The sequence below is a fragment of the Polistes canadensis genome, unplaced genomic scaffold (genome assembly GCF_001313835.1).
Source record: "Polistes canadensis isolate GaletaPanama2010 unplaced genomic scaffold, ASM131383v1 scaffold_34, whole genome shotgun sequence".
NCBI lineage: Eukaryota > Metazoa > Arthropoda > Insecta > Hymenoptera > Vespidae > Polistes > Polistes canadensis.
The window spans coordinates 38,351-64,938 of NW_014569581.1; the positions used below are offsets into that span (position 1 = coordinate 38,351).

At 30.6% G+C, this 26,588-nt stretch overlaps 5 protein-coding genes across 11 annotated transcripts; 2 read left to right on the plus strand and 3 right to left on the minus strand.

The window, feature by feature from the left end:
* The first annotated feature begins 170 nt into the window (after positions 1–170).
* Positions 171–2,249, plus strand: LOC106784395 (alpha-1,3/1,6-mannosyltransferase ALG2). The gene is made up of 2 exons (XM_014743868.1): positions 171–490; positions 584–2,249. The coding sequence occupies exons 1-2, from the start codon at positions 248–250 to the stop codon at positions 1,559–1,561; spliced, it is 1,221 nt and encodes a 406-aa protein (XP_014599354.1). The 5' UTR covers positions 171–247; the 3' UTR covers positions 1,562–2,249.
* Positions 2,173–3,896, minus strand: LOC106784397 (splicing factor 45). The gene is made up of 4 exons (XM_014743869.1): positions 3,515–3,896; positions 3,139–3,447; positions 2,630–3,064; positions 2,173–2,555 (listed from the first exon to the last, which is right to left on the minus strand). Exons 1-4 carry the CDS (start codon positions 3,629–3,631, stop codon positions 2,268–2,270), a joined length of 1,149 nt encoding a protein of 382 aa, XP_014599355.1. The 5' UTR covers positions 3,632–3,896; the 3' UTR covers positions 2,173–2,267.
* A 55-nt stretch (positions 3,897–3,951) lies between these two features.
* LOC106784399 (oligoribonuclease, mitochondrial) lies at positions 3,952–7,662 on the plus strand. 4 transcript variants are annotated; one of them, XM_014743875.1, is made up of 6 exons: positions 3,952–4,069; positions 5,940–5,986; positions 6,514–6,581; positions 6,695–6,856; positions 6,922–7,142; positions 7,295–7,662. In XM_014743875.1, exons 1-6 carry the CDS (start codon positions 4,050–4,052, stop codon positions 7,425–7,427), a joined length of 651 nt encoding a protein of 216 aa, XP_014599361.1. In that variant the 5' UTR covers positions 3,952–4,049; the 3' UTR covers positions 7,428–7,662. The 4 variants fall into 4 exon arrangements, with proteins under 4 accessions (XP_014599361.1, XP_014599360.1, XP_014599362.1 ...); XM_014743877.1 differs by lacking the exons at positions 3,952–4,069; positions 5,940–5,986 and adding exons at positions 6,019–6,186; positions 6,317–6,353; XM_014743874.1 differs by lacking the exons at positions 3,952–4,069; positions 5,940–5,986 and adding an exon at positions 6,003–6,186.
* Positions 7,383–11,730, minus strand: LOC106784394. Its single transcript, XM_014743867.1, has 11 exons — positions 11,722–11,730; positions 10,861–10,965; positions 10,642–10,770; positions 10,288–10,514; positions 9,755–10,118; positions 9,457–9,650; positions 8,838–9,338; positions 8,584–8,738; positions 8,226–8,506; positions 7,903–8,156; positions 7,383–7,813 (listed from the first exon to the last, which is right to left on the minus strand). The coding sequence occupies exons 2-11, from the start codon at positions 10,955–10,957 to the stop codon at positions 7,652–7,654; spliced, it is 2,364 nt and encodes a 787-aa protein (XP_014599353.1). The 5' UTR covers positions 10,958–10,965; positions 11,722–11,730; the 3' UTR covers positions 7,383–7,651.
* Positions 11,731–18,539: 6,809 nt separating this feature from the next.
* On the minus strand, positions 18,540–26,025 carry LOC106784425 (Kv channel-interacting protein 2-like). 4 transcript variants are annotated; one of them, XM_014743932.1, is made up of 5 exons: positions 25,546–26,025; positions 22,141–22,368; positions 21,987–22,057; positions 21,655–21,873; positions 18,540–21,552 (listed from the first exon to the last, which is right to left on the minus strand). In XM_014743932.1, exons 1-5 carry the CDS (start codon positions 25,571–25,573, stop codon positions 21,442–21,444), a joined length of 657 nt encoding a protein of 218 aa, XP_014599418.1. In that variant the 5' UTR covers positions 25,574–26,025; the 3' UTR covers positions 18,540–21,441. The 4 variants fall into 4 exon arrangements, with proteins under 4 accessions (XP_014599418.1, XP_014599420.1, XP_014599421.1 ...); XM_014743934.1 differs by having other exon boundaries at positions 22,141–22,335; positions 25,546–26,022; XM_014743935.1 differs by lacking the exon at positions 25,546–26,025 and adding an exon at positions 25,113–25,268 and having other exon boundaries at positions 22,141–22,335.
* Positions 26,026–26,588: the final 563 nt, after the last annotated feature.

The window sequence follows — 26,588 nt, forward strand, 5'->3', positions numbered from 1 at the left end:
CTACTCAATATAACTCGTAATAATAATTACAATATTTTAAAGGATTATTAATTTTCATTTTGAAAATTCCTTCTTAAATATTCGTTCATTTGTCATTGGTTAATTTCACGTAAAGTTCAAATAGGCAGGTGGCGCTGATGATCACAATTTTTTATTAACATGTTCTTGAACCGGAGGTTGATAAAGAAATAAGTGCAACTAAGGAAAATTTATTATTTATAACAAAAAGTGTATGTAAAAATATAAAATGACACGCATAATATTTTTACATCCAGATCTTGGAATCGGTGGAGCCGAAAGGTTAGTAGTTGATGCTGCTTTAGCTTTAAAGAAAAATGGTCATGACGTTTCTTTCGTGACAACTCATCACGATCCGGATCACTGTTTTCTTGAAACGAAAGATGGTACGATTCCCGTTACAGTTGTTGGTAACTGGTTACCGAGACATATTCTAGGTAAATTTTTTGCATTATGTGCTTACATTCGAATGGTAAGTTCAACTAAATATATTTGTTCTAATTCTAAATATACATTAGATTTTTTATAGTATAAAATTATATTATAATTGATATTATTGTTCCAGGTATATGCAGCAACCTATATAATATTTTTAAGAAACCGTCCAGATTTAGTATTTTGTGACTTAGTATCGGTATGTATACCCATTCTTCGACTATACATTCCCTATATTGTGTTTTATTGTCATCATCCGGATCAATTACTTTCTACGCCTGGCAGTTATTCCAAAGCATTGTATCGTGTACCTCTTAATTATTTAGAAGAGATTACAACTGGGATGGCTCATAAAATTTTTGTAAATAGCTTATACACATGTAACGTATTTAAATCAACGTTTAAGAAATTACATGTTCAACCAGAAGTCCTGTATCCTTCTATCAATACAGACTTCTTCGACAAAACAAGAATAGTGATATTAGAAAGAATATTGGATAGAAAATTGTCAGATGATAACATCATTCTCTTATCTATTAACAGATATGAGAGAAAGAAAAATTTATCTCTCGCAATAGAAACACTTGCCTATCTTAAAAACTCTTTAACTGAAGAAGAATACAAACGATTGTATTTAATTATGGCTGGKGGATATGATAAAAGAGTTGAGGAGAACGTCGAACATTATTTGGAATTAATAGAACTTTCAGACGAATTACATGTTACGGATAAAGTAATCTTCTTACGTTCTCCTTCTGACATTTATAAAGTTTCTCTTCTAAAACACTGTGATATTCTGATATACACTCCGCAAAATGAACATTTTGGTATTGTTCCATTAGAAGCTATGTATATTGGTAAACCTGTAATTGCTCATAATTCTGGTGGTCCTATGGAATCAGTTATCGACAAAGTTACTGGATATTTAGTTAATGGTTCTAGCAAAGAATTTGCTGAAAAAATTAAAATACTGATAAAAAATCCGTCTCTCATAGAAAAATATGGAAAAGCTGGTAGAGAACAGTTTCTTAAAACATTTAGTTTTACAGCATTTAGCAATCAGTTGAGTAAAGCAATAGACGAACTAATTAACTGTAAGAAAGCTTAATTTAATTATCTTTTTCCAAATATCATTCTTTTTTAAAATAGATACGTTATTTATTACGATTATTAATTAAAAATATAATATATATTTATAAAATAAAAGTTTCAAATCTTTTATTCTCAAGAGAGGTAAGGGGAACTTAACTATATCCAATTAAATCTATTAAATTATGTTTTCATTACTCTATTAAGACTGAATATGATACTTCAAATTATATGTAGATTATAAGTTTCTCTTAAGGAGTTTATATAAAAATTATATATATTATTTATGCAAAATGTGCGGAAGTTGCTAAATATTTAATTTATAAAAAGTTACAATAAATAATTTCTATATGCATTGTTTTTACATTAACAAAGTATAAGAAAAAATTGTTATTGGAAAAACTGATATTTAATGCAGAAATGAAAACGAGTCTTACGATCTAATAAGAATGAATTCTAAAAGATAAATTAAAAATATATATACTAAATTTTACTATTTTACAAAAAAAAGAAATTAAACATTTTTGTAACGTATATTACATACAAATATATTTTATACGCATCGACGTAAAATTCATTTTTGATTTTCATTATCTTTCTTCTTTAAAACATATAAATAAAACAATAATAAGTGATAAAAGTTAGCTGAAAATATCCCAAACTTCAACAAGAAAGGATTAATACGATATAAATTATAATAATTCCTATGTGCAATATTTTTATTATTAATCCATTAATTGCAAGCTGTCCAATTTTTCACTAGAGTAAAAACCTGCCTTAACTTGTCTACCTCCGAAGAATCGTCCGTTTAAATCAACGACAGCTTTTATAGCACTTTCTATTCTTTTAAATTCAACGAAAATACGAACTGCATCTTCCGGAGTTGCGTCAATAACTTCATGAATAATCACACGCGCTACATCACCGTATTTTGTATTACATTCATCTTTCACTTCTGGTTCCAAATCCTCGTCCACTTCTCCTGGTCCAACCATGTTACGTAGCAAGACAACCTAAAAGAACAATATATTTTTGTTAAGAATAAAAAAAAGAAAGTTTAAAAACATAAGCAGATAAATTGAATTACCTTGCTTGGTGATTTCATGATTTCCGTAATACTTGGTTCCTCTTGCGAAGTCTGTGCTTGTGCTGTCTGTTGTAAAAGTGGTGGAGACATAGAAACTGGAGGTGGTGGAGGCATAAGTTGTTCTCTTTCCCCAACGATTCTACCACCTCTTTTACTTGTCTTTTCTACTTGTAATGCTACAGACATTCCTTGTTCTTTTTTACCAAGACCTTGTCCTTCTTTAAAACCATATTTAGCCATTATCTTAGCTGCGACAGACGATGTGGCATAACCCAAATTAGAAGGTTGTCTTAGCGATGGGGAAGATGGTGGAAGTTCAGTACATTCTTGTAATGATGGAGGTGGTGCTATAGCAGCACCACCAGCTATACCCCTGGATGTTGGAGTACGTTCCTCATCTCTTTCCGGAGGTACCAAAGTACTATTTCCTGCTGCCTAAAATAATAATTGTACATGTTACAAAATGATAGATAATATTTGATCTAATCATTGTACAATTTAATTATTACTTGGGTATCCTCAAAACGTGTATTATCACGCCTTCTTTTTCGCATTTCGGTTTCTTGATCATGCTCTCTATCTCGAATATCACGTAACTCTTTAACGACTTTTTCATATTCATTAGGCCACATAGGATCATATTCGTTGATAACATTCCAATCAAATTCAATACCAATTCCAATACTACCTGTATTATTATTTGTTAATGGATTGTTAAGTAAACTTTCATCATCCTTCTCGATATCTCTAGTTTTTGATTTCAAATCAATAACTGGTGCTAATACAGCAGTTGCTTTTCTATATTGTTCACGTTTTGGCTACAAATATAATGACATAATAAATATTTTAATGAATTTTATATATGTGTATAAATTTCGTATTTACCTGTGTAGTTGCTGCTTTTTTTAATTGAAGCTGTGATTGCAACAATTTAATACCGGACGACCATCCAGCAACTTTGTCCGAAGTTCGATGTTTATCAAAATCATCGTACAGAGACATTGTTTAATTTTTGTTTTTTATTTATAATTTATAATAACAATTTATACGGCACTAAAACCATACATTACAAATATACGCATAACGACATAATTTGTTAGTTCATCAAAATCCTAATCATATATAACTTTGTTTTATAACCTTTTTTATATTTATAAGCAACAATTTAGGAATCACTTCAATACAAACTCAATAATGTAGAGATATTCCACGACTTATAAATTTGATGTTTGCGATAACGGAGCTTGATCAAGGAGGACGATCGCAATGTTATAAATGTGTCTACGTATATACACTATGAGAAGATGATTTCTATGGCCACTAGAGAGCGCGAACATCAAAGAGATCTATTTTTTTCATTTGTTTATTTATAAAATCACACGTACTTAAATCTGAACTCCTGAACACCACCGTCGCCGTCATGGAAAATTATCGTACTCGGTATTTACTTATTTTTAACAACACGAATTCGACGAAAACGCGTATCTCGATCGTCCTCCTTGTATAAAGCTTCGTTTATGCGATATTCATAATTCGTTTTCAAAATGATGCCTAATAGGCCAGTCAATAAGAGGCAAAGAAGAAACTTTCTGGTGTACTAATTTTACAATTTGATATAATGGTAATTCGACGTCGCTGAATCGAATGGTGCTAATTTTTTTGCAATACGATGTGGCTGTAACGAAAAAAAGGGTAAAAATGGCCGTATCTTAGAATCTAGGCATTTAATCGAAAAAAGTTGCAAACAAAAGTTGTGCAGAATTTCAAAATACATAAAAAATGTTCTAAGGTGTATCTTCGTATTTGCAAAAATAAGCGAGAAAATGAAGGTGAAAAGTAATTGTAAGAGAGGGGGCAAGCTAAAATTAAAAATTAAGAAATGTAAAAAGAATTTGTATAACTTAAGGATAGAAAAACAAAAAAAAAAATAATTCCCCCACGAATAATCGAACGGTAACTACCCGCGTGAGAAACAGAGACGATACTACCTACGGTAGCGTGCCACATGACAAAAGATCTATTTTTTTCGTACAATTTTTATGACATAGAAGATGAATAAAAATACATTTCTGTTTTCTTATAACATAATAAAAATGAATTAAAATTATGTCTAGACAAAAAATAAATTCCACGTTTTTAGAATATCCTTTCCTGAATATTCTGAATTTTAATTTTATGTGTAGATATAAAATTCTTCTTTTTCAAATATGTATTCAATTTGATACACAAATAAATATTTACGAGACAACAAATCTTTAATTAAAAATTTCCTAAAATACATAATTTAATAGGAAAAAATTTTAAATTATAAATTTCGTCTTTAAAAGAATACGTATTCAATTTGATATACAAATAAATTTTTGTGAGGYAAAAAATTTATATTAATTAATTATACAAATTAATTTTATGTYGAGAYRCAAAATAATTCATTATTTTTACTCTTGACTAAATAATAATAGTTTCTGTTAAAATGAATTATTGTTTTTCTTTTAATCAAGGTTCACTATTTTTGACAATTAATAAAAAAACAGCGTGCCATAAGCATCAAGATTTGATTTAAAAACGCCGCGCTTATACGCCTATATATATATAGATATACAGAATGCTCGAGACTCGATCGTCAAAACGAAAAATTCTCGCTGCGAAAGGAAAAAATTTAGAAAGAGAGAAATATCGGTTTCTTGTCTCACTCGCACTCGTATACATAACGCTCGACACTCGATGGCCAAGACGAAAAATTCTCGCTACAGCATGAAAAAATATCAGAAATATATAATACAGAACACTCAACAATCGATGGCCAAAAGAAAAATAATTGCTATCGCATGAACAAATAGAAAGAGAGAAATATCCATTTCTTTTCTCACTCGCACTCGCATTCACGACCGAGAGACCCCAAGATAACGCACACTAGCTCGCTCGCGTGTAAAGACCAACGAAGAGGCGTGGCTTGCCCCCTCTCTTACAATTACCTTTCACCTTCATTTTCTCGCTTATTTTTGCAAATACGAAGATACACCTTAGAACATTTTTTATGTATTTTTCAATTCTGCACAACTTTTGTTTGAAACTTTTTTCGATTAAATAGTATTCTATATTCGGTTCAATAGATTCTAAGATACGGCCATTTTTTACCCTTTTTCTCGTAAATACAAAATTTTATTGCAAAAAAATTAGCACCATTCGATTCATCGACATCGAATTACCATTATATCAAATTGTAAAATTAGTACTCCTGAAAGTTTCTTCTTTGCCTCTTATTGACTGGCCTATAAAATTACATTAACAAAGACCATTCGACATTTTTTAGTTCTGCATCTTCCAACCCAGATAGCGCATTGATGCAGTTGTACCAAGGTAATTGTGTGCTATCGATCTTTTTATTATCGTGATTCATTGACATATGGGTGAAAAAACACGTGTTTATTGTTCTATTTTTTAAATTGATATTTTTTCTTACATGCAATAGATTAAAATAAATAAATAAATGTTCCTTCGAGGTATTAAATTATTAAAAATGTATTGTAAATGGAAATCATCTTATATTAACTGTAATGGTGAATCTAATTGTTTATCTATATTATAACAAGTTAAATAAATCCAATTGTAAATATAAGCATATATTTTATACATACGTATATTTAGTTCTAAATTGGATTATAATATATATATATATTTCTTCTCCAGTAATTTGATGTTAAACTTGTAATATTACAAAATACATGTATGTATTCGAAATTTCAGTTAATTGGATTGAGTTATAAAAATCTTTTACAAAATATTAATTTGTCGTTAATAATTTTCTTTATTTATCATATTAATACATACCTATATGTATATTTAGTTGAAAATTACTTATCAATAAATAATAATATATATTATAGTATATCCATTGCAACGTATGATGAGTACTAATAACCAAAATAATCACATGGTTTGGATAGATATGGAGGTATTTATATAAAATTTGTATAATTTGTAGTCATAATTGTCTGTTTGTAGTTAGTTGACCTTCGGTTGTAATACAACTGCATTCGACTAAACTTTTTTTTTTATATTTTGCAGATGACAGGATTGGATATAAATACGTGTCACATCTTAGAAATCACTTGTTTAATCACTGATAGTAATTTAAAAATCATAAGCGATAAATTGAATATTGTAATAAATCAACCTGATTCTATTTTAAGTACTATGGATAATTGGTGTAAAGAGCATCATAAAAAGGTAAATTGTTTATTTATATTGTAAATTAATATATTGCTAATCATATGTTTTGTATTTTGTTTTAGTCAAAATTAATCGATGATGTTCGTAATAGTAAAATTTCGTTGAAAGATGCAGAACAAACTGTATTAAAATTTTTGAAAAGTTACGTTCCAAGAGGCAAATGTCCTTTGGCTGGTAATTCTGTTTACATGGACCGTTTATTTTTAATAAAATACATGCCATTAGTTCACGATTATTTACATTATAGAATTATAGATGTTAGCACGATTAAAGAAGTTGCAAGGTATGTAATATTAATAAATATTAAATAGTATAAAGATATATAAAGAGTGTTTGAGATTTTTATCGGTCAAACGATGTCAGTTTGTAGAAAATAATCTTTATATTATACATATTTTATTAATAATTTTATATACAAGTATATATATTTTACAGGAGATGGAATTCGCAAATATATTATTCTGCTCCTCCAAAAACATATCAGCACCGAGCAACTTTCGATATTTTAGAAAGTATCAAAGAATTGGATCATTATAAAAATTGTATATTTACGCCGAAGAATTCTTAGGAGGTAATTTATTTTTCGGAAACAAATGTACATAGACGTTTTAAAAATTGGACATTTTACAATATTTCCATGGACAATTTTTTGGATTGTTATTTACATTCCCTACACCGGGCAAATCGAATACACTACTACTCTATTGAATAAACTCTTTCAAAAATATCTTAAGTTAATAACAATTGTCTCAAAACGTTTACTTTATATTATTAGTATTTTTTTGTTTCTTACTAGATTGGTGGTAGGTATTGATTTATTGAAGATGGAAGATTACTTTTTCTATAATCGTAAGAATTATCTTTTGTGTTAAATGTTGGAAAAGATAGATTTTGTTCTTTATAATATATTATTTTTTTTAACCAATCATTGTCGATAGGTGTAAATATTGCAATCTGTAGAAAAACAAAAAATCAATGGAATTATAAATAAATTAAGCAATAATTAAATATATTTAATTGTAAATAAAGCATAATTGTTTTACTTGATGCGTGGGAGAACAACCATTATCCTGACTGTAAAGTCCAGCAAATTCGTAAATTCCGTCTTCTCTTTGACAAGCTAATGGTCCACCAATTTCAGTTTGACACATATTGTAATTAGTATTATGCGATTTAGCGCATATAGTTCCGTATTCTATATTTATGTTATATTGTTGTCCAGATGCATGTTGCATGCATGCATCAGGCGATAAGACATCAACGTCAAGACTATTCATAACAGCACCAAGTGCGTGTACTAAATTAAAATAAAATATCCTTTTAGACGTTTTATTTAAATTATTTAAAAAATGTAAATATTTCTTACCTTTAATTACTGCTTGACCCCATCCCGTTACAATGCATTTATTTAATGATTGAGTTGTAATCAAATTCGGTAAACACAATGGATTCACGTGTCTATTGTATGCTATAGCATGTTTTAAGTAGAGAACAGCCATATCATTTACAGAAGATCCCAGTATATAATTTGGATGAATGGCAATAGATGATACGTTAGTTATTTCGAATGGAAGTGGTTCTTCATGTTCAAGTTCGTATCCTAATTTCCATTCTCCAGACTTTACTGAAATTTCTTCCGGTGTAATTCTGAAATAACAAAATGATAATAAAACTATTCACTGGCTTTGCTTTGCATGTACTTAAAAAAGAAATAAAGATTTTACCCATTAACACAATAAGCTGTTGTTACAACAATGTCTGGTGCTAATATAACTCCAGAGCATAATATACTACGTTGTTTATTCGATAATATCATTGCTTGCCATGGAATTTCACCAAAAGATGTTACAGGCTTGTCTAATTCATCTGTATGTAGAACCTTTGGAAAAATATTCCAATTTATTATATGCATATACAATAAATTCATATTGTTGTGCAATTATAAAAATATTAATAAATCACAATATATAATACATACACCATTTCGTACTCCACATTCGTTGGGTATACGTTGAAGAGGAATCAATACAGAGTCTTGTTTGCTAGATGCAGTATTATAATTATTCTTAGTAAATGGCCTTGGTATGATAGAAGGTGTTTCGTTCGGTATCAATGGATATTGTAGAGGATAGAATGGTCCAGTGACTTGTTTTGGTATTTGAATAGAAGAATCAGGAACTTCATAATTATTTTCGTTTGGTTGTGTAGGTAGCGTCGGGACGGGTGATGTAATAGGAAAAATTGGTTCATTGTTAAATGCTGGTAGTTTCACCGATGGCTTAACAATTGGTGCCGTTTTTAAGCCAATAGTTGGCTTTTTTGGTGCTCGTACTTTCGCTATATTTAAAAATGTTGGAAATCCTTGTTCATCAAAACCACCAGAATAATTAGCTGGTAAATTACCCGTTGGCCACGGGTCTACGTAATTTGGATCGCGACAACATTTTCCAATAATTCCGCTCTCAAGATTCTTACAACTCTATTGATATATAAAAGATAGAAATTAAATAATAATTATTAAATTATTTAAATGTTTAATATTGAATTTAATTATGAGAACATCTCTCTACACTTGATATATACAATTTACAACTTACACTCAATGGAACACGCTGTAGAACATCTTTTTCTGTAAATGTTATAGGCTGTGTACTAATTATTCCTTCCTTAGTACAATATTGTTCTTCTACACAAAGTAAAGCGGCAGCACATCCTAATTGTACAGGTGGTTTGAATTCAGGAAATCTTGAACTTGGTAAATTTGATGATGACTGTGAACCTATATCACTACCTTCAGTTGAGTAATCGATTAATTAATATAATTTTTATAAAAAATTAGATAATTTTCCGTAATATAAATCAGATATCTATACTGAGATATATATGTACAATTACCTTTAGCAAATACTTGATTTAAACTAGTTCCAGAACTTATTGATAATTGTGGAGATATCGTAACACTTGAATTTAGATCTGTACTTTCATTAAAATCAGTAATTTGTTGTTGTACTGCAATCTGTTCGACACCACTGTTTATCGTTGATTTTACATTTTGAGATGAACTCAAATCAACTAAAATGTTTTGTTGATCTACTTGTTTTGGACGAATTTGTACTTGACTATTAATTATGGGATTTGAATCGTAATAATCACTTTGTTCCAATAAAGGAACGCTTGAGTCATCAACATCAGATGATGATTGTTCGTAATAATCTTTTACGATACAACATATTTCGTATTTCAGATTGCATTGTTGAATCTAAATGGAATAAAACAAAACAGACGTATGTAATTAAAAAATTAAAGTTAATAAATAAAGAAAAATTATTATTTTCTTCGTGTATTGCAAATTTACTGAATGATAAAAAAATTCGTATAGTACCTGTTTATTATTAAAATGAGTAATTTAATATAAAAAACTTATTTACCTGTTCTTTATCGCGAATGAATTCTTTTTGTATAGAAGTAACGTATCCACCTATACAAAGATTTTTATTCACGCAGAGTTTATTATCTCCGTTACAAGATACAATTAATCCCTCGTCAGATATTTCTTCTTGTTTTAAATTTGATTGAGAATATGTAATGAAATCTGACATGTCTGTGTTTTGAGATATCGAACCAGAATATAAGTCGGATTGACTGATATAAAGTGCTGTATAAACAAAATATTGTTAATAATAAATCATAAATATTAATTGGAACATTTTCATATAATGAATTTTTTGTATTACATTAAATTATATTTATTTATTGTGTAAACGCGTGTGTGCACTACTTACGTCGGTTTAATTGATTCCAATGAGTACCAAATTCACCAGATTGTTGTTCTCGTAAAAATTGTGGCGAAGTATTAGAAGAACTACTATCTTGCTGTTGATCTTGTTTATTATCGTACCAAGATGATTGTTCTAATAATGAATATAAAGATTTAATTTAAATAATTATTGATAAGTATTTCTTGTGTCCTAAAAAATTCAATTAAGTTTAATGATACTCACGCGATGTGAAATAATCTGGAATTTGGTTATAAGGAAGCCCATCAGTACATGCATTTAATATTAATGCAATTATAAACGTCCGTAATGGTATTCTCATTTTGAGAGCTTTTTAAAACAGATTTAAAAAAATTTATTAATTATCAAAGAAATCTAACACTTTATTATGTAATTATTAAATAAATAAAAATCTATTATAGCGAGAGAGAGAAGTTTTGTCAACCATTTATTTCGAATAAAATAATTTGTGCAAAGTAATAAAAGTATTACTTCTGAAATTTATTGAAAAATGATTCGATAAAATCTTGATTTACAATTGAAAAATAGTTCGAATAAAGATGGAACGAAGGATGAAATGGAATAAACGTAGGCGAATGTCATAAAACTAATGGGATGATGGATAGGAACGAGAGGAAGATCGACGACTATAGAAATAAATTTGATAGGAAGGCGCGGAAAGCTATTAGATATCTTTGTACGTTAAATTAAACTCGTATATAATTCGAACGAATAGTTATCGATGATCGATACGATCTCATTCGATAGAAATAAATGTATTAATAATAATTAGATCCTTGTTGGGATGAAGTTGGTGTTGAAAAAAAAGGAAGAAGAAAAAAGTAAAAAAAAGAAAACTAATAAAAAAAAAAAAAAAAGAAAACATCATCGAAATCAAAAAACGATATATCGCATTATCAAGATTCATTTTATAAGAAGGAAAAAAGGTCTTTTAGATATGGAGAAACTTGTCCCGCCACTCTCTCGTCGAAGATGAAGATTTTTATTTAATTTTATTCCGATGAAATATGTGTCGCGTTACTACTATCGATTAGATACGATCGTAGACACATTTCGTATTGATACTTTTCGTGATTTTCGTCGTCTCCTCTCTTTCGTTTAATAAAAATTCTAATCCTACTATTCGCGTTCGTGCTCGCGAGCCAGCATTGGTTTTAAATATTATCATTAAATTTGTCAACGATAATACTCGAAATTTATTTATCGAACTTTCTTAACGAATTAATTGTAACGAGAATTCTTTCATCAACGTGCGTATATACATATCGAAATTTATAATTAATCGTAGAAATATTTAAAATTCGCTTGATTATCAAAATTTGTGTCGAATAACAACAAGTCAGTAGGATAGTTGTCTCCTTTCTACATATGAGAATTAATTAGTAAGTAAATGTATCTTCTTTTTTTCTCGTAAAACTTGATGAGAAATTTAATCAACGAAATTAAAAAGCCCCAAAGTGAAATCCGAGAAAGAAAGCAATAAAATCTTGACGCGCGGGAGAACATCTCTCTTTTTGACTTTGAAATATTTTTCGGTTTGCACTTACATTCTTGCGTAGATATTTGTATACGTTTGTATGCATGTATCTATGTTTTTAACGCTAAATATTTTTCATCATCTACTTGGTTCTCTCGATGATAATATTTGATTATTATTTTTTTCTCTTTCTCTCATTTCTTTTCCCTTTCTTTTCTTTTTGTTTTTGCGCTCTTTTACTCGGTTGGGATGTCACTCCGTAATACGAAGCACGTTGTTAGTTAGACTCACTTTCACTGCTTTTCAAGGCGGTCGATTTTGTATGCGTCATTTCGTCTAGATGTTTTTGACAGAATGAATTCTCATGCACGCTTGACGCAACTTTTTTGTACGAGATGGAACTTCTTCTTCTTCTTTTTCTCCTTCATCATCTTCTTCGTCTTCTTTTTCTTTTTATCTTTCTTTCTAGAGATTAAAGTTACGATGAAACGTTGATTTACCTTCGGCCTTTAAGGACGCGGCCGGTTATCCGACTTTACATGACTCCAATTTGCCGGGTCTTTTTTTCTCTTTCCCTCTCTCTCTTTCTCTCTTTTTTCTTCACTCGTACGCTTGTTCGTTCCGAAACATTTCTTTTCCTTTTGACTTTTTTTTCTTCTCTTCTTATTATTTTTATTTTGGTCATTCCTGGTGACCAGATGATCTCATTGAATGATGAATTTTGAATTCGTACCGGCGCCTCCTCTTACAATGATTCATGAGGAATCCAATTTGGATTCGATGGACAAGGTCGATTTAAAAATGGACAACATTTGTACCAGGTAATCGGATAACTTATTCGACTTATACTTCGATATATTCGTGTCAAATGGAATGCGGAGGTGGTATTGTACGTGCTTCGTGTAATATACGAGTATTTTTTTTCATATGTTCGTGTCATTTGCCTAAACGTCAGTGAATTTATTTTTTATTTATTTATTTTCTCATTCTTTTTTTATTCCTTTTTTTTCTTTTTTTTACTTTTTTTTTCCTTAAGGAAAGTTGCTGCAAAATCGAACGGTAAAATGTGTTTTGACCTCTATATATGAGAAAAGAATGCGGACAGAGATTCCATCCCACATAACAGACACGATCGCATACGTATTTATACGCGTACACACACGCGTACGAATATATGAATACAAAACTAAAACAACTTACCTACTAATATTACAACTATATTTTGCATATATTTTGTAAGAACACGGTACTCACGCAGATATTGCAAATAACCGAGAAATCGATAAAAATAACTTTAATCTGTCGAGGTAATGCGAAACTTAGCGAGTTTCGTTTTTGCTAATAATTGCATAAAGAAAACATATAAAATCTATAAAATAAGTGATAAGTACTATGGATTAATTATTGGATGAAATTAAAATTGTCTATAACCGATGAATGATGGTAATAAACATTATTCAATACGACATATTATCACGAATATTTTTCTGTCGTGTTCATTGCATTTTTCAATATAAATATATTTTAGTAGTCATTAGGAGGATAATCCAAGAATTTTAAATATCGAAATTAAGAAAGTGAAAATGAGAGAAAGAGAAAATAATCGTGCGAATTTTTGAATTGTTATCGGTGACATTATTTCTAATATTTTTTTTTCTCCATTGAAGTAGTCCTTGAAATTTTTGTTAAGACTACTACTTCTCAAATAAACATACTAACTAATATTCAAGTCATTGACGTATACATATACATATATGTGTGTGCATTTTAGAAATTTTACTGGTGACATTGTTTCTAATATTTTCTTTTCTTTCTATCGAAATAGCTCTCGACATTTTTGTCAAGGCTACTGTTTCTTAAATATATATATACTACCAAATATTCAAATCATTGACACATACACACACACGTATACAAGTCCAGAGACTTTACTCGATGAGACGTACTCGAGTAAGAAGTGTTTGTCCACAATTGAAAATGTGCGTTACGTCAAAATTAGGCAAATTAACAGATTAAACGAAAATTCTTACGTTAATTGCGAATAATCCTCGAATTTTTTATTGTTAGTGAAATAACAAAGCTTAGGCAATGACAATTTTTTAAACAAGAAATCATGATCTCTCTCTCTCTCTCTCACTCTGCCTCCCAAAAAAAAAATGATTATATCGAATCGTAAGAGAGTGCTTTCGAAAACGGGTGTCCATTTACAAGTTCATACATACACGCATACTTCCATACATATACATTCATACGCATATATATAAATTGTATATCGATCGAAACGATTTCGCGTATCGATAAAACGTACGAAACAGAAATGTGGGTTATAGGTAATATCGTTTACGAGGGGAATTCGGACATGCTTTCTCAAGATCGTCGAAATGAAACATTCAGTATATGAGAAGAAAATAAAAAGAAAAGCAAAAAAATCACATGCACACACACACACACATGTATTTAGTCACATGTAAACGGATACATATGTATACGTACTACTTATACATGCATATCGAAGAATATGTGACTCTACTTCTTTGTGTGAAAGGAATCGCCTGATAATTTTTATACTTCCATACATAAACACAGATATATATACGGGAGTTGTATATGTGTGTATCGGTGGCCACTACCTTGGCAGCGGTAACATCCTTGTAAATTTAGATCTTAAATTTTCACTTTCTGGAACGTGAAAGCTGACTCTTCGACGTCATGTAATTATTGCTCCCTTGGACCCGGCATTTCGTTTCGAAAGCACTTATAGGAGAATTCGGGATACACATCCGGAATAATTATTATTTCTATACCCTACCTTACTGCAATTATTATTATTTCATATATTTTTCTTTTCATATTCATTGAGAAATACAAAAAAATGTTTGTAAACTTTACGTGTTTGTCTATTGCATCGAAGTTAAATTTTGTTATGCAAAAGATATGCTTAAGGTTACGTGCTAATGCATACACACGTAGGTAGATGTTGGGTCAGGATTTTAACGAGAATGAACGAGGAATGATCTATATACACGTATATTAGATATATATATATATACATATATATATATATATTACATGTATATGTATATGTGTGTATAGATGTATACGTGAAGACCCTATATATCAAGAGTAACACATACTCTCAGAGAAATAATATAAAAGCATGTTATACTGGTACTTACTTTTTAATCTCTGTATCCTCCCGTGTAGAATATGCGTATACACGTGTCGCTTAAAAGAAAGTCAATATAACTGGCGATGGTTTCATATCCCTTCTTCTCTTATAGTATCCGTCGATATTGAGTATCTCTCCCCTCCCCGCCCTCCATGCCGCTTGAATTTCGATCTTTCGGCATCTCCGCCTATGCCGATCAACCAAAATGCGTTAACTTTTTCGAACGGTTCACATTTTTATCACGGATGTCATTTCTAAAACATTCTTTTCTGGTTTTTTTGTCCTTACGTCACATCGACATTTTTCAAATATTTATGGAAATTTTTTTAAAATTATTTTATTGTACCTTGTTTCACTTTTTTTTTCTTTTCATTTTCACCAGGTCTTCTTCCTTCTTCTTCTTCTTCTTCTTCCTTTTTTGTCTTTTAGATTATAACATTTTATTGTACAGATTGACTCACAGACTCCCACGATATGACACATTTAGAATGAGAGAAAAAAAATCTATGTGAGTGAGTGAGTGAATGAGAGATAGAAACTTGGAATTATCGTATTCTGTCTCAAGAGCAGTCTCTTTACGGGAAAGATCCTCCTTCTATATTTCTACTCCCTTTACAAAAGAAGAAAAAAAAAAGAAAAAAAATCTCCTTTTTAATCGTCCCCACAAATCGTAGTCGAATAAAGGATGCAGATGCGAAATCACGCGTTGAAGTTACATATATCTTGAAAGGAGAGCTCTTTTAGGATGTTGATCATTTTACTTATCACATTTATTTATTTATATATATTTCTGTTCTTCGTTTTGTTTTTAATTCTTATATTCTTTTAAAGACGTTATGCTTTTAATATAAACCAGTTGTTCATTTAACAACTCTTTAAAATTACTTTCAAATAATTCGCGAGTATAATCGCGAAGCATTTATTATAAGTCTCGTTAATTCTTTTCTTCATTTTTTTCTTTTCAATAAAATCTTACAATTCGTATAATTAAAAATAACAAAAAAAAAGAAGAAGAAGAAATTTAGTAAAAGTTTTTGTTCAATTTAACATTTTTATAGTTGGCAGGAAGAAGAGAACAAAAAAATTAAATTATTCGTGATTGCAGGACGTTATTATACATTATCTACGGATCTCGTATGACCCCGAGAAATTTTTTTTTACCAAGCAAATACATAGCATATTCATCCTATGAGTTATTAATTCGTACAAATTTACATTAAATTTCTCATAGAGTTACAACATTTGCTCGTTTATTCATTCGTTCGTACGTTCATTTAGAGATGGTATCACATTGCGTATAATAATCGATCGATCGATTGATCGCGTTACCTTCAAACGACTTCGTCTAAATGAGAATTTCATTGCAAATATACAAGGTGTACTAACTGATACAGGCTATGATGCAGGTATACTTAAATTTATTTATTCACCCGCTATAGGGTACAATATAAAAAAATACACTTTTATTGTGCAAAAAATGCTGACGATATAGACAAAATCCACAAAAAATTACCTTAAAGAAAATGTTCTTTCCATGATACACCTCTTTTCCACCAATCAAAGTATGTCTTAAACATTTTTCATATCATTAAAAACAAAGAAAATATTTAGGTTGTCTCCTTCAACTAGGACACCTTGCATACCTGGCGTCAGGATTAGGATTAGCTACCTCAAGTGATAGCCTTTAACGACCAGATTTAGTTTTCGACAGGTGAATAAACCAGATTTTGATTATGAACTAGTTCCAAGGTCCGTTAAAGCCTCGGGGATAGCTGTTATAATTTTTCTTTTTATTTTTCTTTTTTTTTTTTATTCTATCCTTTTATATTTTTACACGATATTATTGTACAAACAACTATGTATATTTTCGAATCAATTCGGGGCCACTCTCTACTTCGAATATTTCACATTTTCTATCCACAGACCGAAGAAAGGTTTAGATCCTTTCTTAAAAAAGCTTTCATTAACTCAATCGAAATATCCCCTAAAGAAATTAGTCGAAGTTGCGGAATTACATCGATTACTCGTTCATAAATCTATGTTTATCGTTAAACGAGCAACGTATTTGATATGTAAGAACCATCATTCATGAATTTACTACGATCGTTTATTACGTTTTACGTAAGGAATTTATGTTCTTCCACGAGTATGCTAATGATACGCGAATACACTCTCACTATGGTGTATATGAATTATTTTTTTTTTTCGAATCATCATATCTTGTCAATTATTTTGTCTTATTTTGACAATGCTGGATATTTGTCGAATGCATCGTTAACTTTCTTTACAATAAACTGTTCCCACTTAGTTATGACATGAACTTTTGTCATAATCGTATGAAAGTGTATATATAGAATACACATATTTAATATATTTTACCATTCAAACGAAGTTTTATGTTCTTTTGTTATATTGAATTTCGCCACGATCTGAATTATTTGATATATTATGTTATTTTATGTGACGTTTAAAAATATATCTTTTTGCTTGCGATGTTTCTAATACAAGTGTTTGCATGATATTTGTCATTATTTTTGCTATAAACATCATTAATCTTACACGCGGTATAAGATTTAAAAGCAGAAGAATACGGAGCAGGGTCAGATTCATTTTGACGTCGTATTTAGAAAGTGAAAGTTCCGTGTCATAGATCATCGCATTTTCAAAGGGCCATCCGTCCTATCTTTTGAATGGCGTCTAATAAATTGGGTTTCGTTATTAGGTGGATATTCATGTTAAAAATGTTGCGTTCAACTAAACTTTTTTCTTTAAAAAATTTATTTTTTAAAAAACCTTAATGTAGTAAATAATTTGTAAGAGATTACATTTTGTTGCGATGTTAAATTAGAGAAAAAATAATTTTATTCCAGTAATGAATATATTTTTATATTTAGCTGTACGTATTTTTTTCTTAATTTTCTTTTATATATTGTATCTACGATCACTTCTTACAAATTTTGAATTCTTTTCTTTCTTAATCTGTTTTATCGATATGTAAATGAATAGGATCTATATCGACATTACCGATAGGAACCGATTGTAATTAAGAAAGAGTTGAAATTATAAAGAAAATGTTCTATATTATCGACAATTTTGAATATACAAATTTTATACAAAATTTGAATAGATATTTATTAAACTTTTGAGATTAAAAATAATTGTAAAAATGAGGAATTTATTAATTTGACTCAGGAATGGATAATTAAGAAATGTTAATAATCATTAGAGATATTTGTGTGTTTATCATATTATATAATATTCTTTTAATACTCGAGCAAAAAGATCAATTTTTTGTTTACTATGAATGACAATTATTTGTATAATTAAGTCTAAAGGCAGATATTTGAAATTCCTTGGATGTTTCTGTTTAAATGAACATGCACCTTCGTATTGAACATTCGGGAATACATTGAAATTGTCTATAAGCTATTAGAAATTGTAAAATGTGGCCTAAAAGTACGGAAATTTTGCAAGATAAAATGGCGAACATCGCTTGTAGAGAATTATCAGAGTCTATGTGGATAAGTAAATTGCTTTTTGAACAAACGGACATACGTTAAGTTTTGTTTGTAAAGTTGATAAGTATATTACAATAGAAAAGTTTTTATGCACCGATCTGTATGAATTTGTAATAACATTATTGATTATTTACATATCTTTGAGAGGCGTACGAAAAATGTTACAAATGTTGTAATGAAAATGAAATAAAAAATTACAAGATATTCTTCAGAGTGAGAGAGAGAGAGAGAGAGAGAGAGAGAGAGAGAGAGAGAGAGAGAGAGAGACAATTACTCAAACTAATTTTACAAAATGTAACCACAAGTAAAGCTGGTAAAATCAACAAATGCAATTATCTGGATTCAAATGAATGCCGTAAAAATAATTTTCGTTAGTTTGGTCAGCAAAAAACAAAAAAACAGTAAAAATATGTAATACTCTGCGTATTTAATATATCATATATATAGAACTCTTTTTCTTCTTATAAACTTATTTAACTTCGTTCAACATATTTGCGATATATTTATTGATATTTGATATATCGCATTATTTCACAAATCGTATATTATAAATTATGCACAGTGTTTCTAATTGATTCCACTGAAGAAAATATTCAACCTTTTTTCTTTACAGTTTTATATATATTTTTAATATTAATTAAACGACAACAATGCATTGGTTAATTATCTTCAACAAAATTGAAGTACAAATAAAATTAGTAAAGTTGACAAATGCAATTATCTGGATTCGAATCGTCAACAATCGTATTTATATATGCATAAGAATTGGTTTAAATGTTTATCCTAATTAATCATTAAATTTTTTTATATGAAAGCTGTAAATAAATTCAAGTCTTTCTTATAATTTTGACGCAATCAATTAGAAACAACAAGTGTGATAGATCATGGCATCGATAGAACTATTTATATCGATAATATAATAAACATTGTTCATAATATTAATAGATCGTATATGTTAAAATTTATAATTAAATAATAAGGTACAGGAGAATCACGCGAGGCGTTAGCTCGTTTCAACTAACGCTTCATTCATTTGGTCGAGACTACCAAGGTACTATACAATATATAATTATTAATATTGGAAATTATCAACGCGAGACACCCAACGTGATATTTGAATAGCAATTTACGTTAATACGAATTTTATTCGAAATATTTTTAAGGATGTAATCTCACATTTAATAATCATTTCTTCGTTAAGATGCCTCTTCTCTTTTTTTTGTCTTTTTTATCCTTTGGATAAAATCATATGCCCGCTAATTGGTTCATAATATTGAATAAAATCACTTATCAATAAGAGAAAGATAAATACTGTTTTAAAATCCGTTTAAGTATAATCACGGAGAATTTCTTTTAAAGATTTTATTTGTTTTTTAATACGAACGATAAAGATTTTTTTATATTTATTTTTTTAGCGAGCATAATTAACTTTTAAAAGGCCCCAGGAATAATGTTCCATCGAAAAAATCTAATTTCCTTTTACTCAATTTTTTTGTTTGTGTGAGTTTGTGCGTGCGTGTGTGTATATGTGTGGTTTTACTATCATTTATTACTAAGATTATCTTCGGCGAAATCAGCACTTTGATATTTACGTACTTCCACTCTTAACGTTTTTTTTTTTATAAATATCAAAATCTTTTCGCGTTTATTCTTCTTTTTCTGTTTATTATTTTGTTACGATTTATGTATCAGAACAGTCATTTCAAATCTTTAAATGTATAAGTTTAATGTTATGAAAAAGTACAAAAATCGTAAGTTCGTAAATCGATGTGCATAAATCTAAATAATAATTTATCTCGAACTCGATGAAAATTCGAAAAAGAATGAGAAAAAACATTAACATTATCATAACATTATCAATAATATCAATCAATTATAATTTAATTAAGAAATAAATTTGACGACACAGTCGTTAAAAGTAAAGTTCGAAGAAATCGATCTATTTTAAATTGCCATCGGTAATCGTGAATCGTGGAAGTTACGTTAAGGATTTAAATGTAGTTTCCTATATCGCACTAAAATTACAAGTAAGTGACATACGCTATTTGAACATGTCCGCTTAAAGTTTCGATAATGTCGATTATCGTACTCTGACACGTGGCACGGTTGAAAGACTGGGTAGGTAGGGTAGATACATACATATTTACAAACGCTCTTTGAGAAATATTTTTTACAGAATGTCGTTTTCAGAAGACGTTGCATACCGTTGTATGCGTTTGACCAACGGTATTGTTTTTTGGAAACATTCGAAACCCATGAGTGATTTAAAAGCCTCTCAAACGGTCCTGTTTATACATCACCCTGGTCTTTCAAAATATACATTTTTTTTTTCTCTTTCCTTCTACGCTTAATCTTCTAATTATTTTATATTACTTTATATATTCTTCATGCATGTCAATAATTAAGTGAAAAATCACGATTGTTTTTTTGTTTTTAATTTGTAAGAAAAAGAGATCAAAGATTTGAATCAGAATTGAAAAGATATATTGAATGGTCGTCTTCCACAAATAGAACTCATGAAATTCTCTTCATACGCTTAGTAACAGTATCGATCGCTAGAGTAAATAAAAAGAAAGCTTTTGATAAATTAATAGATAATATAAGAAAGTAATTTTAAACTCTCACAAGACTGTATCAAGAGTGTCGAGACTTCGTAATAATTGCTCGTCTTTAGAACACCATTGCACCAATTCCTCGATAGTCACCACGCCATCCTTATTCGCGTCCATTAGCTAAAAACGTATTAACGTCGTTTATCTTTTTACATTAGCTAAAAGATAATAAATAGTATATAAATCGTGAGTTTGAACGTAGATATTAATTACGTAACTCACGTGAAATATACGATCGACGTGTTCACGTGCTGCCAAATGCGGCTCGACTATTTGTGGCTGAGTATAACGACCCAACATCTCATAAATCGATCCAACGACATCCAACATTTCTTCCTTGCGTATCAATCCGTCACCGTCCAAGTCGTATAATCCAAAAACCCATTGTAATTTTTCCTCCACCGATCCTCGAGATACTTTGGATAAAATTGTTAGAAATTCCTACGCATAAATCAATAAAATCAGTTCATTTATATCGTTCATATTATATTCATTTAAATAAGTTCATTTATAATTTTTTCAATTCCAATTTCTCTTTCCATTAATCAGCTTACCTCAAAACTTATTTTACCAGAATGTTTCCTCTTCATGGTGTTGAACACGTAATGAGCGTATTGACTGGCATCTACGATCGTTACAAAAAATTAGTTAAAAATATATCATTTATTATTATTATTATTATTTAATTCGTTAAATTGAAATGCTTACCTCCCTGTGGAAAAAATTGCGAGAAGATTTGTTTGAAAGCTTCCTCGTCGACCAAACCAGTAGGACACTCTTGTTTGAATCCCCGATAAATCAATTGTATTTCCTTTCTTGAAAATCTCGTGTTGGCTGCCAAGGTGGCCAATTCCTCAGGCTTGTGGCGTCCGCCCAATGCTAAGGTGCCACCTCCAGAACCCCCTAAAACGCCCCCGAGTTCTTCAAGTTCTCCCTCTGTAACGTTGCCAAGGGGGGCTTCACTCTTAATACTGCACCACGTGTAAAGGCCGCTCCGATTCTAAGATACCTTCTTGTTTTTTTTTTTTTTATTACTCAGGAGCAAACAGGGTGGATTCTTCCTCCTCTCATATTTTTTTTTAATTTTTTACTTTATTACCAGGCAAAAAGAAATAAGAAAAGAGAAAAGAGAGAAGAGGAAGCAACGTTTCTACTTACAAAAGTGTGTGATTTTTTACGGTGCAATGAACAGATTTTTTACTGATTGCAGTGTATGCACCATCTGCCAATTATAAATGCTTCCTAGGAATTCTACCGAAGAGAGTGTGTTCAAAAGAGCATCTACTAAAATATTCGGAGTAACAACGGGTGCAACGTATTTACAGAACAAGTCCGTATCGAGTGCATATTTTCACCCCCCCTTACCAACCCCTTATTCATACATATCTATCTAATATCAAACCACACTCTAAATTACATTCTTATTTTACGCATTTACTTTCTTTTCTTTAATCTTTCTCGTAATGACGTTACGCGCGTATACAAAAATTACATATTATTGTAACTATAATTGAACATTATTGAAATCGTATTTTTGAAAATGAAATTACGCATGAAATCAGTACGAGAAATAAAGAGAAGAAAGATTACGACTAGTTCTTACATACGAAAACGTCGCTGCCAATTTCTATGGATTATTTTCTTTCTAATAACGTTCCCTACTGATTTAAGGGGATACTAATTTTTATTTAAATTCGTCCCATCGAGCAAAACTTGTTACAAATCTTTATTACAGACGCATATATATTGGATTGCCCAAATTTCAAGATTTTATATAAAAATTTTATTTTATATAAAAATTAAAAAATAATCTTTTTATGTTTATAAGCAACCTAATTATTTTGTAAACAACCAAATAATTTTCTTTATCATTATCTCTCATTCTAATTTTATTATTTTCTTAATTTTCAAAATATTACAAGTTTTACTCGACGTAACGAAATTTGTAATAGAACAAAACAATGACGAGTATTCACATTTGTTCAACGTTGTTAACTAAAGGTACGATCGAATCTAACAAGGATTTTGTATGATCATAAACATCACTGTAGCTACGAAAATCTATCTACTGACAAAACACTATTATCTAAATTGTCACCTTTCTAAAAAAGTTTAATTAAGGAGAGAGAGAGAGAGAGAGAGAGAGAGAGAGAGAGAGAGAGAGAATGAGTGAGAAAAAGAGTGAGAAAAAGAGAAAGAAAGAAATAGAAATACGGAAAGGAAAATAAAGTAATTACAGTTCATATTTGATCACTACACTTTAACTCATGTGTCCTATACCACGCAATTCGGTACTCTCTATATGCTCGCATACTTTCTTTACATGCATGTGTAACATCAATCAATTGCTCACATATCTATACGTGTCTATGTCGACATGCCTTTTTCAACTTGTCTTATATCACGCTTTTAAGCTAACTACCAAACGACCGAACAAAACACGCTCAATCAATCTTCCCCGAAGGTCGAATTCAATAAAAATGACTCAAGTTAATCGATTTTGTATCCAACGTATGTGTATGTATATCGTGTCACTCGTGTCTACTTTTCCGAAATAATTTTTTCATGAAATTAAACGATACGAAACGAGATAGGAGCTTCCCTGGTTTAATAGCTTTCATTATTTATCGATGCATAATAAAAATATCTTAAGTTATTTTTACATGTATGGGGTGATTTAAAAAAAAAGGCAAATGATAATTTTCGTAGGATCAGACGAATTAGAAAGACCGTTGATCTGAAATTCGATGGGATGGATTACCGTGAAAAGTAAAAAAATCAGGAAATATTAGAGTCATGATTACAAAATATAACAACAAGTAGAATATTTTAAGAAATATCGAAGGTCTGCCGTTAGACGGTAATCGCATTAGAGTGGTTCGTTCGCGTTTGGATTTTCCTCTTTACAAAGAGTTAATCAATGAAAAAATATACACGTGTGTGCTCTAAAATGAGAAGAAAAATGAAAAAAAGAGAGAGAGAGAGAGAGACAGAGAGAGAGAAAGAGAGAGAGAAAGAGAGAGAGAGAGAGAAAGCGAAAGTGAGATAGAGCTCCTAATCCCGGGCATCTGGGGTTACCATGACGACGACGACGACAGGTCAACTCCTATCCCGAGAACTTTGTGTGTCCCGTTTTTCATCTCACTTTGTTGATCTTTATGGATATTATTTGATAATTAGAACAAGAATATTCATTGTCCATGAATATAAATGAGATATTGATTAAAATAAAGTTCGTCGCGTGGTGTCGGTCGATTCGGTATATCAATTCTACAAAACTACCCTCCTTTTTCCACCCATCTTATTTAATATCTCTACTAGTCAAAAGGAGTGGTATATTTCTCTATCTAATTATCTAAAATTCCTAAATGATTCAACGAAAGAGGGTAATAATAATAATAATAATAATAATAATAATAATAATAATAATAATAATAAGAAGAAGAAGAAGAAGAAGATAGGGATGTAGAGAAAGAGAGTAAAAAAAGATCCTTGGATATTGGTTGCCAAAGAGCTTGCATTAATGTACGTATAAAACTGTGGGTGTATTAAAAATAATCAGAAGTATAGAGAAATAAATTTGATATAGGGAAAGAGATAAAGGAGGAGAAGAAGAAAAAATAAGAATAAAAAGAAGAAGGTCTAAGGTGAGATCTTTTTATGTCGAAGGAGCCTCGAACCTTGGCGCTGCATCTCCATCGACTCTTGGCGCTGTCGCACTTCGGCGAATTACGTGCAGCAGCTAGTAAGAGCGAACCAGATGAATAAGAAATAAAGGGTGGAAAAATAGGAACAGAGAGAGAGAGAGAGAGAGAGAGAGAGAGAGAGAGAGAGAGAGAGACAGACAGACAGACAGACAGAAATAGAGAAAGAGAGAATAAGAAATATTTAATGAGAAAGGGAAAAATGGAAGTAAAAAGGAAAATGCGATATTGTGAAAACGAATGTTCGTTTTGTTCGTTTTTCGCGGTATAAGAAATCCTCACTCCGCGGCTTCTCAAGGATGATCATCGAGGAAGAAACACATCGTCGAATGTCCTAGCTGTGATCGCACCACGCTGATAACGCACCACGGATTACGGACGATCTTGGCCCTGAGATTGGTCAACTTACGTTTCTCGCGACTCTTACGTGCCTTCATTGGCCGTATCCGGTAGAACGTTTAAGGAGATCGGCGAACCGATCGCTCACCGAAGAAAGAAAGAAAGAAAATTAGATGCAACAACTGAAGTAAATAGGCAAATGACAAATAGAGATAACGAAGAGTCTCCTTCTTCCTCTCCTCAAATAATCGATTATTTGATTATGTTTTCTTCTCTTCTTGTATTCCTATATTGCTCGTCTTCCTTTCTTTCTTGTTTTTCTCCTTTTCTTCGTAAACAGGATCGAGAATTTAATTGTTCGCGAATCGTTCGTTGTGGGCAACCCTCTCGTTCAATCGTCCCTTTCTGATTTGTCTTCTACGGGCGCACGAGAACGTTGCTTCTACGATGCAACACGTCCGCCCTATCTTCCTCCACTGATGACTTTTCTCTCTCTCGGTCCGTCGACGCACGGATACTGGAAAGCGCACTTCTACCTTGCGCGCAAGTCACTTTCTGTCTTTCTTTAGCATCTCGTTCAGACACAACTAACTTCAGTATAGGCCAACACATATTTTTCCATATATTTTCATATATGTAACATCCGTCACACTGATGATATACAATATTTTCTTTTTTTTTATCTACTGGATTTTTTTTCGTATTTTTTATTTTTCAAACATGTTTTTTTTTATTCACAAGCTTCCTACTTTTTTATTAACACGTTGAGCGCCACGCGTTTTTCTAAAGCAATCCCGTTCAGGCCACGCACGCCGCTTTTTTTTTTTTTTTAGAGTTCTCATGTTACACGCTGTCAGCCATCGATGGTTGACGCGGCCTGAACGGAAAGTCCAGTGTCAGTCACCGATGGCTGACGTGGCGCTCAACGTGTTAACATATCGGAATTTCTCATTTTCTTTTTTGTTATTACCGAATTGGTTCGAATAAATTAATTTATTTATTTACAATCATATATATAGGTCATTCCATGTCAAATCGACAAATTTTTTATCTGACCCCCTTTGATTTCGCTGAAAATTTTCTATCTTTTTCTACCCCCCGAAAGTTATTTTT

Coding starts and splice junctions, on each gene's coding strand:
- LOC106784394 (XM_014743867.1), bottom strand. CDS start 10,957: ATGAGAATACCATTACGGACGTTTATAATTGCATTAATATTAAATGCA. Junction 10,771..10,860: donor TCCAGATTATTTCACATCGC/GTGAGTATCATT, acceptor ATTCATTATTAG/AACAATCATCTTGGTACGAT. Junction 10,119..10,287: donor TCATTCGCGATAAAGAACAG/GTAAATAAGTTT, acceptor TATTCCATTTAG/ATTCAACAATGCAATCTGAA.
- LOC106784397 (XM_014743869.1), bottom strand. CDS start 3,631: ATGTCTCTGTACGATGATTTTGATAAACATCGAACTTCGGACAAAGTT. Junction 3,448..3,514: donor AAAAAGCAGCAACTACACAG/GTAAATACGAAA, acceptor TTATATTTGTAG/CCAAAACGTGAACAATATAG. Junction 3,065..3,138: donor CACGTTTTGAGGATACCCAA/GTAATAATTAAA, acceptor TTATTATTTTAG/GCAGCAGGAAATAGTACTTT.
- LOC106784425 (XM_014743932.1), bottom strand. CDS start 25,573: ATGAAGGCACGTAAGAGTCGCGAGAAAC. Junction 21,874..21,986: donor CTGGTAAAATAAGTTTTGAG/GTAAGCTGATTA, acceptor ATTTATGCGTAG/GAATTTCTAACAATTTTATC. Junction 21,553..21,654: donor ACGTCGATCGTATATTTCAC/GTGAGTTACGTA, acceptor ATACGTTTTTAG/CTAATGGACGCGAATAAGGA.
- LOC106784399 (XM_014743874.1), top strand. CDS start 6,117: ATGTTCCTTCGAGGTATTAAATTATTAAAAATGTATTGTAAATGGAAA. Junction 6,582..6,694: donor TGGTTTGGATAGATATGGAG/GTATTTATATAA, acceptor TATATTTTGCAG/ATGACAGGATTGGATATAAA. Junction 7,143..7,294: donor ACGATTAAAGAAGTTGCAAG/GTATGTAATATT, acceptor TATATTTTACAG/GAGATGGAATTCGCAAATAT.